The sequence below is a fragment of the Puntigrus tetrazona genome, chromosome 12 (genome assembly GCF_018831695.1).
Source record: "Puntigrus tetrazona isolate hp1 chromosome 12, ASM1883169v1, whole genome shotgun sequence".
Lineage (NCBI taxonomy): Eukaryota > Metazoa > Chordata > Actinopteri > Cypriniformes > Cyprinidae > Puntigrus > Puntigrus tetrazona.
Genome location: NC_056710.1, coordinates 16273199 through 16288142, shown reverse-complemented (window position 1 = coordinate 16288142; position 14944 = coordinate 16273199). Strand labels below are relative to the sequence as shown.

At 37.2% G+C, this 14944-nt stretch overlaps 1 protein-coding gene and 1 non-coding gene across 2 annotated transcripts; both read right to left on the bottom strand.

The window, feature by feature from the left end:
- Positions 1 to 5913: 5913 nt before the first annotated feature.
- fbxw10 (F-box and WD repeat domain containing 10) lies at positions 5914 to 13467 on the bottom strand. The gene is made up of 14 exons (XM_043253420.1): positions 12828 to 13467; positions 12541 to 12696; positions 12215 to 12445; positions 11247 to 11374; positions 10880 to 10996; positions 10671 to 10783; positions 10368 to 10571; positions 10167 to 10288; positions 9559 to 9713; positions 9249 to 9391; positions 8964 to 9122; positions 8674 to 8846; positions 7410 to 7607; positions 5914 to 7282 (listed from the first exon to the last, which is right to left on the bottom strand). The coding sequence occupies exons 1-14, from the start codon at positions 13351 to 13353 to the stop codon at positions 6603 to 6605; spliced, it is 3105 nt and encodes a 1034-aa protein (XP_043109355.1). The 5' UTR covers positions 13354 to 13467; the 3' UTR covers positions 5914 to 6602.
- An 802-nt stretch (positions 13468 to 14269) lies between these two features.
- Positions 14270 to 14340, bottom strand: trnag-ccc. Its single transcript has one exon. It is a non-coding gene; the product is annotated as a tRNA-Gly (tRNA).
- Positions 14341 to 14944: the final 604 nt, after the last annotated feature.

The window sequence follows — 14944 nt, the reverse complement described above, 5'->3', positions numbered from 1 at the left end:
AGCACACGTGTTCCCTTTTATAGTCTCAAACTGTGCTCGGATTTCCCAATATACCAACATCTACTATTAAAAGTTAGATTTTAATACGATCTTTCAACTTTCAAACTGTATGACAGCAATTGCAGAGTTTGTACTGTATCTGTTTCTAATTGTTCTGCAGGAACGTAGAGAAACATCTAAAACAAACTTTGATAGTATAATAAAATATAATCAAGAACTCACTGCCCAACACAGACCGCATAAATCATCCAAACCCAACAATAGGCAATTGAAAATACATTAAAAGAATAGCACAAGATCTCATAAACAGAGAATCCAATCCTGCGAAAGACCATCTTATGAGCAATAAAACTTTCCTCTTGGTCGCTGTGAGCAGGCCTTTATTCGTCAAACGAACCTAAATTCATGGAATCTGTGCATAAAACTCTTACTGCAGGACTATTTGATTAAACATTTGGTAAATAACTGGAAATGCCCTGAATACACAAATTCTAGAACGCTCGTCAACTAACCTGTAGCTTAGAATGACAGACGGTGCCTGCTTGAATTAGACTTCCATTCATTTCAGCTTGGCATTAAAAGTCAGAAAAAAATAGCAAAGCTTGCTTATGGAAATCTTTCCTGTGTGAATTGGCTACTTGTTTGAGGCTGCCTCCCGCCATTGCCCCCCTCAGATCAGGAAGTTTTATGCAGTTCACCTTTGACTTTCACGTCTCCGTATTTATGCCTTTGAAAACAGGCAAATTATAACAATCATCACTTTCGGCTCTACATGTCTGGGTCACCATGGTTGACCAGGACTGAGAGCCTTTTAAAACTCCAAAGTCTCCTCTGAGAATAAAACCAATAATATTATCTTCTTGAATAGGGTGCTTGTCTTAAACACACGGGTTGCAAAAAATGGTGCCAGCAGCGGCCATGAAAAGTACCATTTGTATTCTGATTTGTTTTTTAAGACTTCCTTTATGGAATAAATATGCAAATATTACATTAAAAAGTTAGGCAACTATTTACATCATACTTTTTAAGTGTAACCCAAACAACAACCGAATAAATATCGAAACTGTAGAAAGTTTATAACCAAACAGTTTCCAGTAGCCATTGACCTCTATTAGCAACTATTTGGTTACCGACATTCTTCAAAATATATTATATAAAATACTATTCAACAGAAGAAATAAACTTATGGAGTACCTCAAGTGTGAGTAAACGATGGCAGAATATGTAAACTACAGCTTTTAGAGGAAACTGGAATTCAAATGGTAGAATAAATGTCAAGTGGCATGGTACAGTTACTAAACTGATGAGGAGCTGACAAAGTAAAATGCCGTATTTATGTGGAAATAATGACAGGCTGTTGCATGAGGCTGGTAAATCATTTCTAACCAGCAGCAGCGTAAGACTTTTTCATTAGCAATGTGTAGATCGACGGCACCACCTACAGGTTATTCCTTGCCCTCAGGTCTGTCAAAAGTTGGTAACCTGAGCCCAACAGGGAGGCATCACGGAAAACAAAGACTGACACTTGAAAATAACATTCTGTCAACTTGAAAAAATCAGCACTCCACTCTTTGATCCACACTTTTCTTTCCACAGAGCTGAACCAATCAAGGGCTCATTGAACAAGGTAATGTTACCAAAAACACACAATGTCTGCTATTGATAAAAAAAAAAAACAATCAATGAGCAATCAGGTTAACGATATGAATTAGCTAGGAAGGAATTAGTCCAATACCAAAGCTCTGAATTAGAGGCAATTGCCCACCCAAGTTCAGCTTACGTTTTCAATCCTTATCGGCAAAGCTAATTGATCCAACTTATATCTGCTTTTTCTAGAAACGTGACCTACTAGCAAAAGTTCCCAGTTAGCTTTAGACAATCCACAGATCTTTAGACACTATTGTCCTTACACACATTGAGGCTCTTTTCAAAAACCTGAGCTGCCTGCGTACTCAGCATTTTAAAGCATTATGGGTATTTATAGGCATATGCTGCTTTCTGAGATATGTGATCTCTGTGACAGCGCTAGCTATTTTAGTATTAATTATATGTAATTATATATATAGCTTTTTAGCTATTTCAGTTTAAACAATTTTAGTACTTCATCAAAGCTTTTCTAATATACATATTTTAACTTTTTTTTTTAATTTAAGAAAAGATTTTAATAGATTTTAATGATTCTTTTTTTTTTAATCAAGGTAATCTTCACAAATTACCAGCTTTTTTAGAATTTTGGAAACAATAAAGGGTGGGGTATTATTAGAATAAAAAACGAAAATATCTTAAGCTTATATTCACCACAGACCTTATTTCAAGGCATTTATTCAAGAACTCACTGGGACAATTTGGAAGTGCAAAAATATCTAACTTATTTCCAGGATCAACTCTTTTTGTGACATTAATATAAATCAAATGTCGAGTCAAACCTTTTGTGCACTTTGTGCTCGTGTAACCCTCCCAAATCACCTTCTTGTGAAGTTATATTTCTTAGAAGGCAGTTCACTTCGTTTTAGTGTCTTAAAAAAAAAATGGCTTCAACTGTTTTTGTATTTAAGTGACGTCATCAGGTTTAGATAGAGTTACAACATCACGCTCCTGACAGAATATTTAGTCAGCGACTGAAGTATTTACTTCAGCCACTGGATATTTAGCCTCAGATTTCTCTCCATAGAAAATATTATTAGGAAATAAAGAGAAACACAGTTTTGACAAAGAAAACCAAACCATCTGTTTCTACTGTGTTTCCTTTTCCCATCACATCCTGCTGGAGAATAACACGTACTAGATTTTTGATATAATGGCGATTCCTTTGTTGTGACACTGTGGCTTGACGTTATGACACAAGCACTTCTGGACGGAGAACTAACACTGGACTGCACTATGAATCATTTTAAACCTCTTAAATAAATCTATCTACACGTCAATCTTTTTGGCAGAAATTTTCTTACCAAAGACTTACAAAAAAACATTTATGTTGCTGGCAGTACATATAAGCGGGCCCACACAGAATCTGTGGTCACAGAACAGCCCTCATGCCTTACCCTACCCTGAACTACACCTGAACTTTGCATATTTATCTAGTATTTGCCTAATGATAATGCTCGCATCAGCTGACAGCTGTTGATTGAACTTCATGGACTTGGTTTCAAAGGAACAAAATGTATACTTGATCACTCGATATGTGTTTAGGATGACAGCATATACATTTCCTTGCTTTATTTTTTTAAAGTAATACTTTTATTCAACAAGGATGCATTAAACTGATCAAAAGTGACATCTAAGTCATTTACTGTCAGGTATTAAGACGTTTCTGTTGTTGTTTTCCATGCCCCATGTGCTCTGTGTGTGCCCTACTTTCTGTCCTCAGTTGATTGTCTCATTGTGTTCAGGTGTGTCTTGTTAATTAAGTAATTTCCTTTCTCCTATTTAAGTTCCTGTTTGTTCCATGTCAAATCATCCGGTCTCGTCCTTGTATGCGTGTTTCCTGTTTGCCTGCTTTTCTTCCATGGTGGATCATTAAAGATAATTAAAAGTGATATTCCTAGTCGAGTGTTCCTTCCCGCTCCCACACGCCTGACATTTACATTGTTACAAAGGATTTCAAATAAATGCTTTTCTTTTAAACTTTCTGTTTATCAAAAAAATATCAAGCGGTACAACTATGTTTAATGTCTTTTAACAGTAAATTAGCATAATAAAATTATGATGCTGAAGACTGTAGTAATGGCTGACTAAAATTTGCCATCACAGGAAAAAAAAAAATTTATTAAAAAGAAAATATATTTTAAATTAAAAATAGTATTCCATATTGTTACTTTTTTCAAATTTTTACATTATTTTTTTTATATAAAAAAATGCAGCCTTTGTGATATAAAAAAATTCACCCCAAATCAAATGGTATCTGTTGGTTTACTTTTCTTCATATAAAAGCTAAACTAGTCATTCATTTCCTTCCGAAATGAGGCCTAATTAATGTAGTTCCTCTGTATACCCTCATTCTGTCATGTCTACCCAGCCTGGGGACAGTTCTGTCAAATGTCAACATGCCATGCAAATAAACTGTGGTTTAGGAGTTAAAATATGAGCCGCCGGGACCTTTAAGCAACCTGCCACCTCCATCTAAGCAGCACATCTGCAGCAATGTGATTTGACAGACCGTCATGATTAAATCCCTTTCGCTCCCAGTCAAATGGAGATCACAAGCCCTTCTGGCCATTCATATGCACCGATTTCACCTCATTGTTCAGGTCTGAGCTGCTTTATGCAAAGCAGATACTTTTTTTCTAGAAAACTCCTTTCCTGCGTGCATCCAGCCCCCTCACCCCAACGAACAGCCTCAATACGTCCCCCACCCCAGATCTCAGAGAGGGACAGGAGGCTTGTGCGCACTCCTGCATGAAGCATGTCTGTTGTTCACCTTTGCTTTGATTTCATGCTCGTTATCTCACCATGGAGCCGCTGACCCCAGACAACAAGGCCTCTACCTGGGGGAACAATGCAGGGTCTTCAGGATTTCGGTGTCCACTGAGAAGGCTTTTAGGAGTGCGTTCTCCTCCCCCCGATTTCAGACACAGTCACTGGTTGGAAAGAAAAGAGGATATGGTGAAGCCCAATTTTCTGCAGATTAAATCAAATTAGCACAAGAGAGCTCTTGAGAGTGGACTTCAGGGGTGAGGGGTGATTGCTCTTACTGCGGCCCACCCCTCACTCTCCACTGCTTTCACTTGCCGTTTGCTTCCTCTGCTGCACCGCTGCACAGCTGTTGAATGCTCGAATGGACCCTCCTTGGAAAAGAACCTCATCCGCACCCTTCAGTAATGCCTTAAAGGCACTGATGGACAGCAGGTGGCAAGTAGAAAGAAATGATCAGGATGGGTCACCAACAGCTGCTGGACACAAAACCAATGGCATCAATGGTCCAACTTTGAGAAGTATCATATGACTCATTTCAGCTGCAAATCACTTTGTAGTGAACACATTTGTTTTGAATAGTGAATCAAAGAAAAAGAAACTCACCAGCATGCATTGTGCCCAGAAGGATCCAATGCTTGATTGATGAAGGCTTACCAAAGAACACATTGTCTGCGGTGGTGACTAAACATATTCCGAGGCAATATTTTTCATGAAACTTGCAGATAACTGATCTTGAGATGAACTCCATTTTCAGTTCATTCTTAAATAGAGAAAGCTGGCTAAACAGAGATGACAGAATAAAAGAATTGCTGAAAGCAGCAACAGTATGACAGCTAACAGCACAAATTTTCATCGCTGCTGTTTTTCATTGATCAATCAGAAGCCATTTTATTCAAGTTGGCTTTTATATTAAATTTGGAATGAAATGGAAGTACAGTCCTAAAAATAAAGGTGTTTCAAAAGCCATTGAAGGACCATGTTTGGTTCTAAAAAGAACTATTCAGTCAAAGGTTCTTTAACGAACCATCCCTTTCTTGCATTTTTATAATCTGAAGAATCTTCTTTCACCACAAAGATACTTCAGATGTTAAAGGTTTTTTATGGAATTAGGTACATTTAAGTTCTATCCATTGGTTGCAGACTGGATGGACACAATTGACTGAATGTAAGGTTACAAGAAAGGGGCAGAATTTAAGCATACTAAATGATTGGAGAAGTCATTTCACCAGAACATCAAGGATTAAGAGTTAAAAATGTCAAATGATGATCACTGGATGCAACTCACATAAAACTCAAGATCAAAATGCTACGTGCATATCTTTTAGAATTAAAAAACCTCAACAGATTTTGATGAACATCATTTGTTCAAAGCAGATAGCTTTACATTGCCTGCCACATCATCTACTTTCAACAGTAATAAACCTCTTCTCACAACTTTTCTCTGTTTCAATCTTTAAATTAGAACAGTTCCCTAATAAGAATCAGAAGAGACGTGAAGTGTGTGGCAAATGTAATTTATTTTGTCTCTCCAACATCAGCAAAATATGTGTACACTTCTTGTCAGCATCTCTCATTAATTAGGTAGAAGTCAGTGTTTGTACATGCATGCAGGACTGGTGATGAACGGTCTGAAATAATCAGACATTCTTAAAACACACAAGTAAATGTATAAAGATTACAGTGTAAGGCAAAATATCCTTTAAAATGTAAATATTTACAACTATTTTAAATAATATTCATTAGTTACATACCACCCATAGAATAATATTCATTTGATATGATTTGATTTGATATTTTAATTTGTACTTTGCTGCCCCCTAGCAAACATGTTCAAGTATACAAAAAAGACACAAAAGAAAAACATGGCACTAATTAGCTCAATTTGCATAGATATAATGCTACATCCAACAATTTAGCTGTGTTTTGGATCATGGTTTTTACCTAGTAGAAGCTTATAGACCTGGTTCCAAATGGTCTAGCTAATGATCAGCTTGTACTGTTGCCTCTTTATATTCTAAACAGAGTTACCCTCTTAAATGAGATTTTCAACCAAATGCAACATAATATTTTAAATATTGTATTATGTTATTATATATGTTACCTCTACAGAGTTCAACATTTTAAACTGAGAATTCAGTTTTGACTTTTTACACTATGACAAAAGTGCCATGCCTTTAGATTTTAGTACCTTACTGATGACAGTGACTCCTCTGCTTCCAAACAGTTTTAGCTTGGTCATCACCACTGCCATGATTGTAACTCTGCTGCTGCCTGCTACACTCGTGAATGTAAGCCTCCAGTTGAGTGTCCGTCCTCAGTTGAAAGTCTGCTTGTTCCCTGAAGGGGTTTAGTGGGACGTGATATGAACTACACTTGTTGGTCATTTCAAAATCTTCATTGGAATGTGTGGGCATGGAGGGTCGCCTCAGAAACAATCGTTGTGGTGTCTTGTCATCTTCAGGGGAAGTTGTTTTCAGTGGGCCGATCTTGTTTGTTCTAGATCTGGCTACTTTGATTGCTCTCTGGGACTGTTTGGGAAGGGAGTGGGGGGTAAAGCAGGTCTGTCTGGAATGTGAGGAGCTCTGAAGTCTGAGGTCAATGCTATGGGTAGTGAATGGGCTATGGATTTCAGGGTTTTTTTTGGTGGTGTTTCGAAACGATGGTTCTTTAGATGAATCAGGTCCCCAGGCATCGCGTACTCTGGCATTCAGCTCCATGTTGGACCTTGCCAGGTCACTGTACTGGCCCTGCTGGGCACTGCTGGTCCTTAGCAGGATTAGGTCTTGGGTCATTGGATGGTGAGGACCTCGTTTTCTCACCCTTTCTCGGGCTGCCTTCTCACTCCGGCTGAGTACCGAGCGTTTGGTATCTTTAAATAAGGAAGCTATTTTCATGTTTCAAGCGTGAATATTCTACTATAATGATGTCTTTATTATGTTATATAAAGCTTTTAGAAACCTTTGCATATCAAATAATTTTAAAGTTTACTTTCTTACCCAAACTTCTGGTGGAAGTGTTTTGTGTCTGGCTGACTCTGTTCTGAAAGTCCTTGTATCCACTGACAGGCCTGCCTGCTGAAAGAACGGATCGAGGCCTGGTGCGGGACTCAGACTGTGTGCTGATGGAGGCCCTGCTATGACAACAAGCCTGGAGTTGACTCCATGTCGCCGCCCTTGTGGACTCCTGCTGAGGATCTAAAGTTAAATAGCAATGCTGTACGTCGGCATGAAAAGAATATTCAGCCTATTTATTTTCTAAATACATGTTCATTATTCATTGATGCATGTTTTATTTCCTTTTGCAATTTTGACCTTATAATGTTAAAAATATCATAACTTTTTCATCTTCTAATGGAAGCATAATGGAATTATCCTAACATTTACTTTTCTTGCAGTAGACTTGTAGTGTGAACTTTCAGACATCCATCCATCCAATGTAAAATCACAATCCAACATGTTTTTCATTTTTTTTTTGGATAGAAAATCACTTTGGACCCCACACACCCAAAGCGTGTGCGGTCTACACTCTCTTCAAACTGTTGCCTTCTTGTCGGCTCACACCACCAGAACAGCCAGACATAAATCTTAATTTTTTTTTTTTCCCGCAGGCAATATTCAGCCTAAACAAATAAAATTTTCTTAACTATACACTGTCCATTATAACTGACACTATACATCCAAAATCTGTAAATTTGTAAACTGCACACTTGTTAATAACATAGCTGTACATTCATAAAAACGAAAGCAAGAAATGTTAATGGTTAATATTGTTAAAAGAAACAACTGGATCTTTGATAGCGGTATCAGCTGCTTTTTGTTCAACTGCCATTTGAGCTAAATAAGAAAAACTTTATATACTTCTTTTTAATTAAAATTTTATTCTTTTATTCTATTATTTTAATCTTGACTTGAAAAACAGTTTTATAGATTTTGGTCTTTCTACACGAGTGTATAAGAAACCTGTTTGAAAACAGCCCTCATTTTTGTCATTAATAATTTTTTGTTGATACTAGTGTGACAAATTCCCTCTTTGAGTGTGATTAATGCCAGCCACATCAGATCATTCTTTGGCAAGACAAAGCAAACTATTTAATAAACAATGCATTTATTTATTTTAATTGCATAAATATTTGCTTATCGTAGTTCACAAACCACTCTAAGCAAAGATTAAAAATTATGTTCTGTGTATAAATGTGACTATAAGCCATGTGAAAGGCTGTACCTTGTGCATTCTGCATAATAGGGGTTATGAGGCTCTTACGACTTTTCAGTGTGGATGAGCTCCCTTGAGTCATCCGTTCAGCACTCCGAAGCACATTCTCAGCGGAGACGTGGGACTGCTCCAAAAAATTCCTCACAGGACTGGCAGAGTAGTCCCAGTGAACCTCTGCAAACTGAAGCATTAGAATACTGCTTCTGTTGTTTACAACCACACTGAAAGCATGACAGAAAGCATCAGTCAAAACTTATTACAACATCTTTTTCCAATTACGTAAAGAAAAAACAACATTTCAGAACTGTGTGATATGTCCGACCGTAGGGTATACTCACGTGTTGTGGTGCGTGTGCAGAGAAAGGACGGGGCATTGCTTCATGTTTGTCTTAATAACTCTCAGGCAGTCTCCAGTTAAAAAGTTGAAGATCCGGATCTTTCCATCCATGCAGCCAGTAATGATCCGCAGGAACAGGAAAGACATGGTCAAAACCTCTCTAAAGATTATAATGGAGAATAGGCAAGAGAGAAAAACATTTATCAAAGTGCACAGTTATGGTATTAAAGGTTATTAATGAGGATATCCAGCTGTTAGTTTATTGATGGCAAAACTGTTTAGTTACTTCGGATGCTGGAAGATCCTCAGGCACTTCTTGAAGCGAGAGTTGGTGCTCCATGCCTTGACCACCCCATCTGAACCCCCAGAGAGGATATGCCACTGATCGATGCACAGACACAGCACTGCCCCCTGGTGGCCACTGATTTGCTGTAACGAGAAAACAAATGAGGAAGAATATCGAGCATTCAATTCAGTATACATTTTATCTACTATTCAGTAGATGTTTTACAGAGAACGTGATGCTGATGTATGGAACAGCAATGTTTTAATTTGAAGGATTTCTGTCTTTTGGAAAAGATCATGAAGCATCTCACCCTCATTAGTGATGCTGTCTCCATGCTCCATATTCTGATCTGACCTCCAGCACAGCTACTAATCACCAGAGTTTCATTAATCCTCACACACATGATTGGTTTAGGGTGTTTAAACTTCAGATTCTCAACACACTTCCCAGTCAGTAGGTTCCACACTGTGATAAATATACATAAATAGACATAATACTCTTTTAAGCTGTGAGGTTTTGATCTGTTGTGTACAGCATGCCAGTAGAGACAGTATGTAAATGACAGCACATTAGATCATCCCAGAATGGCAATTTTGCCTAATTTTGACCAGGATGATACACATTTGCTAATAATACAGGGATGCAATGTCCTGCATTAAATATATTTTCCTGTTCAAAAAGATATTGTTCCTTTAATAACTGAAAATAAAACATTTATGAATGTTATAAAATATTTATATTTCAAATATACACTATTCTTTTGAACTTTCTTATCATTAATGAATCCGGAAAAAAATATATCAGTTTCCACAAAAATACTAAGCAGCTGTTTTCAGCATTAATAATCAGAATATATAATACTTTTTGAAGGAGAATTAGTTGCGTTGTTATAGCTGTATAAAGGTCATAACTGCCTACCTTTAACTCTACAGTCTTTGGCTCCAGACACCAGTCTATCTTCATATAAATCCAGGCAGTTTATAGTGCCAAAATGTCCATTAAAAATAATTATACATACACCTGTCTTCAGATTCCAGCACCTTTGAGGAGAGAGCAGAAATGAAGCACTGTTGTCTCTGATCTTACTTCTTTAAATAACCACAATATTTTTTGACTAACCTGATACTGAGGTCATAGCTGGCGCTTATAACTAGGTCTCTCTCTTCACAAACCAGCACGGCTCTTATACTACCTGCATGTCCTTGGATCACTGGAGGAATCTCTTTTAGTGATGGAACATGCAGCAGCCTGATTATACGGTCCTTGGAGCCAACCGCCACCAGCTGCCCCCCAGCATAATGCATCACTCTACTGGGATCTTCTCTAAATGGAGCAAAATATAAAATGGCAGGAAGTAATGAAACTATGATGTATCTGTATATTTAACATGTATCTTACAGAATATTCTTACATGTTTTCTACCTTTCCAACAGGACTGATATGTTATACACTCCACAGTACACGTTGCGTTCTTCCAATCGCACGTTCTTGGTGTTAAATCCTTTATAGACGGAATCCAAATCTTGCTCTTGTAACTAAAACACAGAAGCTGCTAAGACCATACAATGTTTAAAAATGAAGATATCAAAAGGTTTGTTTTTATTCAGTGTGCAAAAGGTGGCTTTTATTACCAGCTTATGTTTGGGGAAAGATTCTCCATGCTGAAAGCACTTGTCCTCCTGACCGATCGGCACTACAACATTACAGATCTTTGCATAAACAGGGTTGACCTTAGAGGCTGAGTTACCCTAAAAATGCATACAAATGATAAGGGTTGAACTGTTACATTAACAACAATGTTACAGTCATTTGAACATTCATGTATTAAAACGATCACAGTCACAAATCTGTTATTTTTTCCTAGGAATCAAACCCATGATCTCTTGCTAACACCAGGTTTTGCCAGCTTATCTGCAGGTTACATTTATACATTTATATATTCGATATCCATGAAACGTCAAAAATAACATAGATATAGTTTATTTTGCTATGTATTACCTGCAGAATCATGGCCTGTTTCTCAACACACTTCTTTACTTCCATCTCAGTTAAGACCTCCTCTGTTAGGCTTTGCCAGTGCAAGGACACACGCCTGCAGCTATACAGTGAGACCTTATCCAAAAGCCCTAAGTGTCAAATACGTAAAACAGGAGAACAAGATTAATATTATGTCTAAATATGTGTCTATACGTCTGGGTGCTGCTAGGATGAAAAATGCATGATTGCGTAAAGATCTTTTAATATAAATGCATAAATATAATATGTTAAAATATACATGGCAACTAAAGCCCGGATTTAAAAAAAATTCTGATAAAAGCGGTTCAAAAAAATAGTTCTCTTAGAATTAGAGCTCTTGAAAAAATATTTGTTGCCATTAGTGAGGTTTAAGCTCAGTTGCTAAGTCTTTTACACTCTTTAGAGTCAACCTGACCTTTTTGTCCACAGGCAATAAAATTGTTTCCATAGCAGCACGAGTCTAGACTATTTCATAAGTCTGAAAAGAACAACGAAAATGAAAACAAAGGACATGCACTAAGCATGCACTCATATATATATACATACATATATATATATATATATATATATATACATACATATATATATATATATATATATATATATATATACATACATATATATATATACATACATATACATATATACATACATATACATATATATATACATATACATATATACATATATATATATATATATATATATATATATATATATATATATATATATATATATATATACATATATATACATACATACATATATATATATATATATATATACATACATATATATATATACATACATATATATATACATAGCAATTTAAAATAAACATCAAAATGTATAACACCTGAGAATATGAAAAGTGACAGACATTATACAGAATTAAAATAAAATCTATTCTAGTCTCTTAATGTAGCAACGTGTGGAAAAACTAGACTAACCTAAAATCCTCTTTGCAATGTCAACTGGCAGGCTTCTAATGAAATCTCTATGACGGCTGACCCCTGACAGAGATTTTGACGACCTGGGAACAACAGTGAGGGCAGGATCTGGATCGTCCAATCGGTCGGAGTCTGAATCTTGGCTTTTTGTTCTTCTCTTCCAGGGGTCTACATTCTGAATGTCCAGCTCAATCTCATCACAGATACTCTTGAGAGATTTGGAGTCATTTACTGAATAATAAAAGGGGTAACTTGAATACTGCACGCACACAATGTATAAATGCTATGGAATATCCGATTACTTATGCAAAAAGCGAATTACTTACGCTGTTGTAAAAGCTCCTGTTTTAAGACACCTGTTTGACTGCCATCGTAAGCTTCTTGATGCATGTCAGCTGACTTATATTCAGAACATGCTTGGATGAGAAGATCCAGATCTGTGTGGTCAGATTCTGCGCGGTAGGAGACTTGTGACTCTGTCACTGAGAGATCGGGATAAAAATCAAGATACTGTATTTTAATAAAACTAATATTTAACTGCTTTTTCAATGTGTCTGATAACAAAATGCTTACAGAATGTTTTTAGAACTATCGTACAGTTGGCGTTGCTTACCAGAACTGTTGAATTGTAGAAATTTGTGTTTCTCCCTAACAATCAAGATATGCACCAGATTTCCTAACATGTGCAAAAGAGAGGTATCACATACAGACAAGAGCCCCAGCACATACTTGGACTTGATCCAGTCTGGGCTCTTCCTAAACCATTCCCAGGTTTCCGCGTCCATTCCTTTCGGTTTTGTGTCCAGGGCTCCATCCATGCTCCATATGCATTCCTCGGATCGGCTGATCTGGCCTCTGGACCTGGCATATGTGAAGTCCTTGCCTGACGTGACTTGTAAAACACTCTGAAGTTTCTCCAGAATTTGAAGGTTGCGGCATTGCACCAGAACGCCAGTGAGAAACTTCATCTGGGATGCTCCTCCAGCCTTTTTCATCCACTGGGTGGAGTGGTGCAGCTTCTCAAAGAGGACACACGATTGACAGTGTCCACAAATGCTGAACACCTCATCCTCTCCTTTACAAGACCAATCGAGCACTGAATCGCCAGCTTCTCCTCTTAAACATTTCACTTCGGTCATGTTAGTGATTCAGAAATGTGAAGATCCATCCAAGTGCGCTGTTTTTAAAATAAAAGCAGGTGAGGAATTACAAATAATGATAATTATTCGATTGACTGGACAGACTTTTGTTAAGCTACCGAAGTCTCACACTTTTCAGTTACGTTACACCCCCCTGGAGACTTTACACAAACTTATGGTGCTTGTTGCCGAGCAACAACAACAAAAGCACTTCAGTTCACAAAATGGCATCCTACAAGCTTACACTTAACGTTACTTATTTAGGAGGCGTTTTTATCTTTTATATACAATAGATGTACACTAAGAAAGCAGTAGTAACATTAGCCAAATCCTCATATATATTATGATTAAGCTGTAGCAGTTTAACAGTAGTACACCGAGCCTTTCACTACTATAGTTGTTTACCTTAGTTTCCGTGGAGAAAGTATGTGTTCCGGGAACTCTGTATCTAATGAAAGATCATCAGTTTTGGGTTTTACCGCAGCGAACCAGATTTAGTCTAAAATGAACATGATCGGATGCTTTGATTCATTCAAGCGAATCTTTTGAATCTATTCATTAAAACGTTCCGTTCAGAAATACGTCAGTTGCTGAGTGATTCATTGAATCTTTCACTCGACGGAAACGCCAAGTATTCGTTCAGTTGTCCCAACCAATGAAATGCTCGCTCAAATGCTATTTGCTCGTACAAAATGCAGTCTTTGAAGGCAAGCAGATCATTTTGAACGAAAAACGGTAGCTATGTATATAACGTTACCTGCGAAACAATCATGTATATCACTCACCGCCGGTTAATGTTGTGAGGAAAAGCAACCAGGTGTGTGGCATTAGCATTTTGAAACGTTAATACGTTTGGCTGCTGCTGTTAGATCGTGATTTGATTTTTGTTTTATTCTGGAGGGCTTTAAAGAAATTGTGCGCCGCCCGGGAATCGAACCCGGGTCGCAAGAATGGGAATCTTGCATGATACCACTACACCAGCGGCGCGTGCTGACGGCGGGATGCTGTGATGGACACGAAGGAAGATGATCATCCCTATGTGAGCTTTATTTGATCAGGAATGACTTGCGGCAAAACGAACGATATACAATATAAATACAATATAAAAGAAAAAAAATATAGAACAGCACGGTACTACTAAAGTAACATTCCACACACGCAGGGCATATTATAATACAAAATTACAAATGATGCGTACTAAAGTAAACTAGTAGTAAAGTAAGATAGATAGATAGATAGAACGCTGCTGCGATGATTTTGTCTTTTAACTGTGATTTGCATATTTGCATCTTTCCCAACACCTGAAATTCTTCATAATAACCACATGATGGCGCTTTTACTCTTCACAGTAATGTTGGAACTACAAAGCAGTATGACATTATGTTGCATTGTATTATATTATTATTTCGAAACAGCCCCCTTGGACGTTTACAGCTCTAAATATAGAGGGGAAATTGTGTTTTGTGGGGATTTCCCATTTACAAATGCAATATGCAATCACTTGCTGGTTGGATCAAACATAATTTGAATGACTAAGACTTTCCAAACACTTGCTGCAGGTTACTGATTCAGCAACTCAACAGAAACTGCA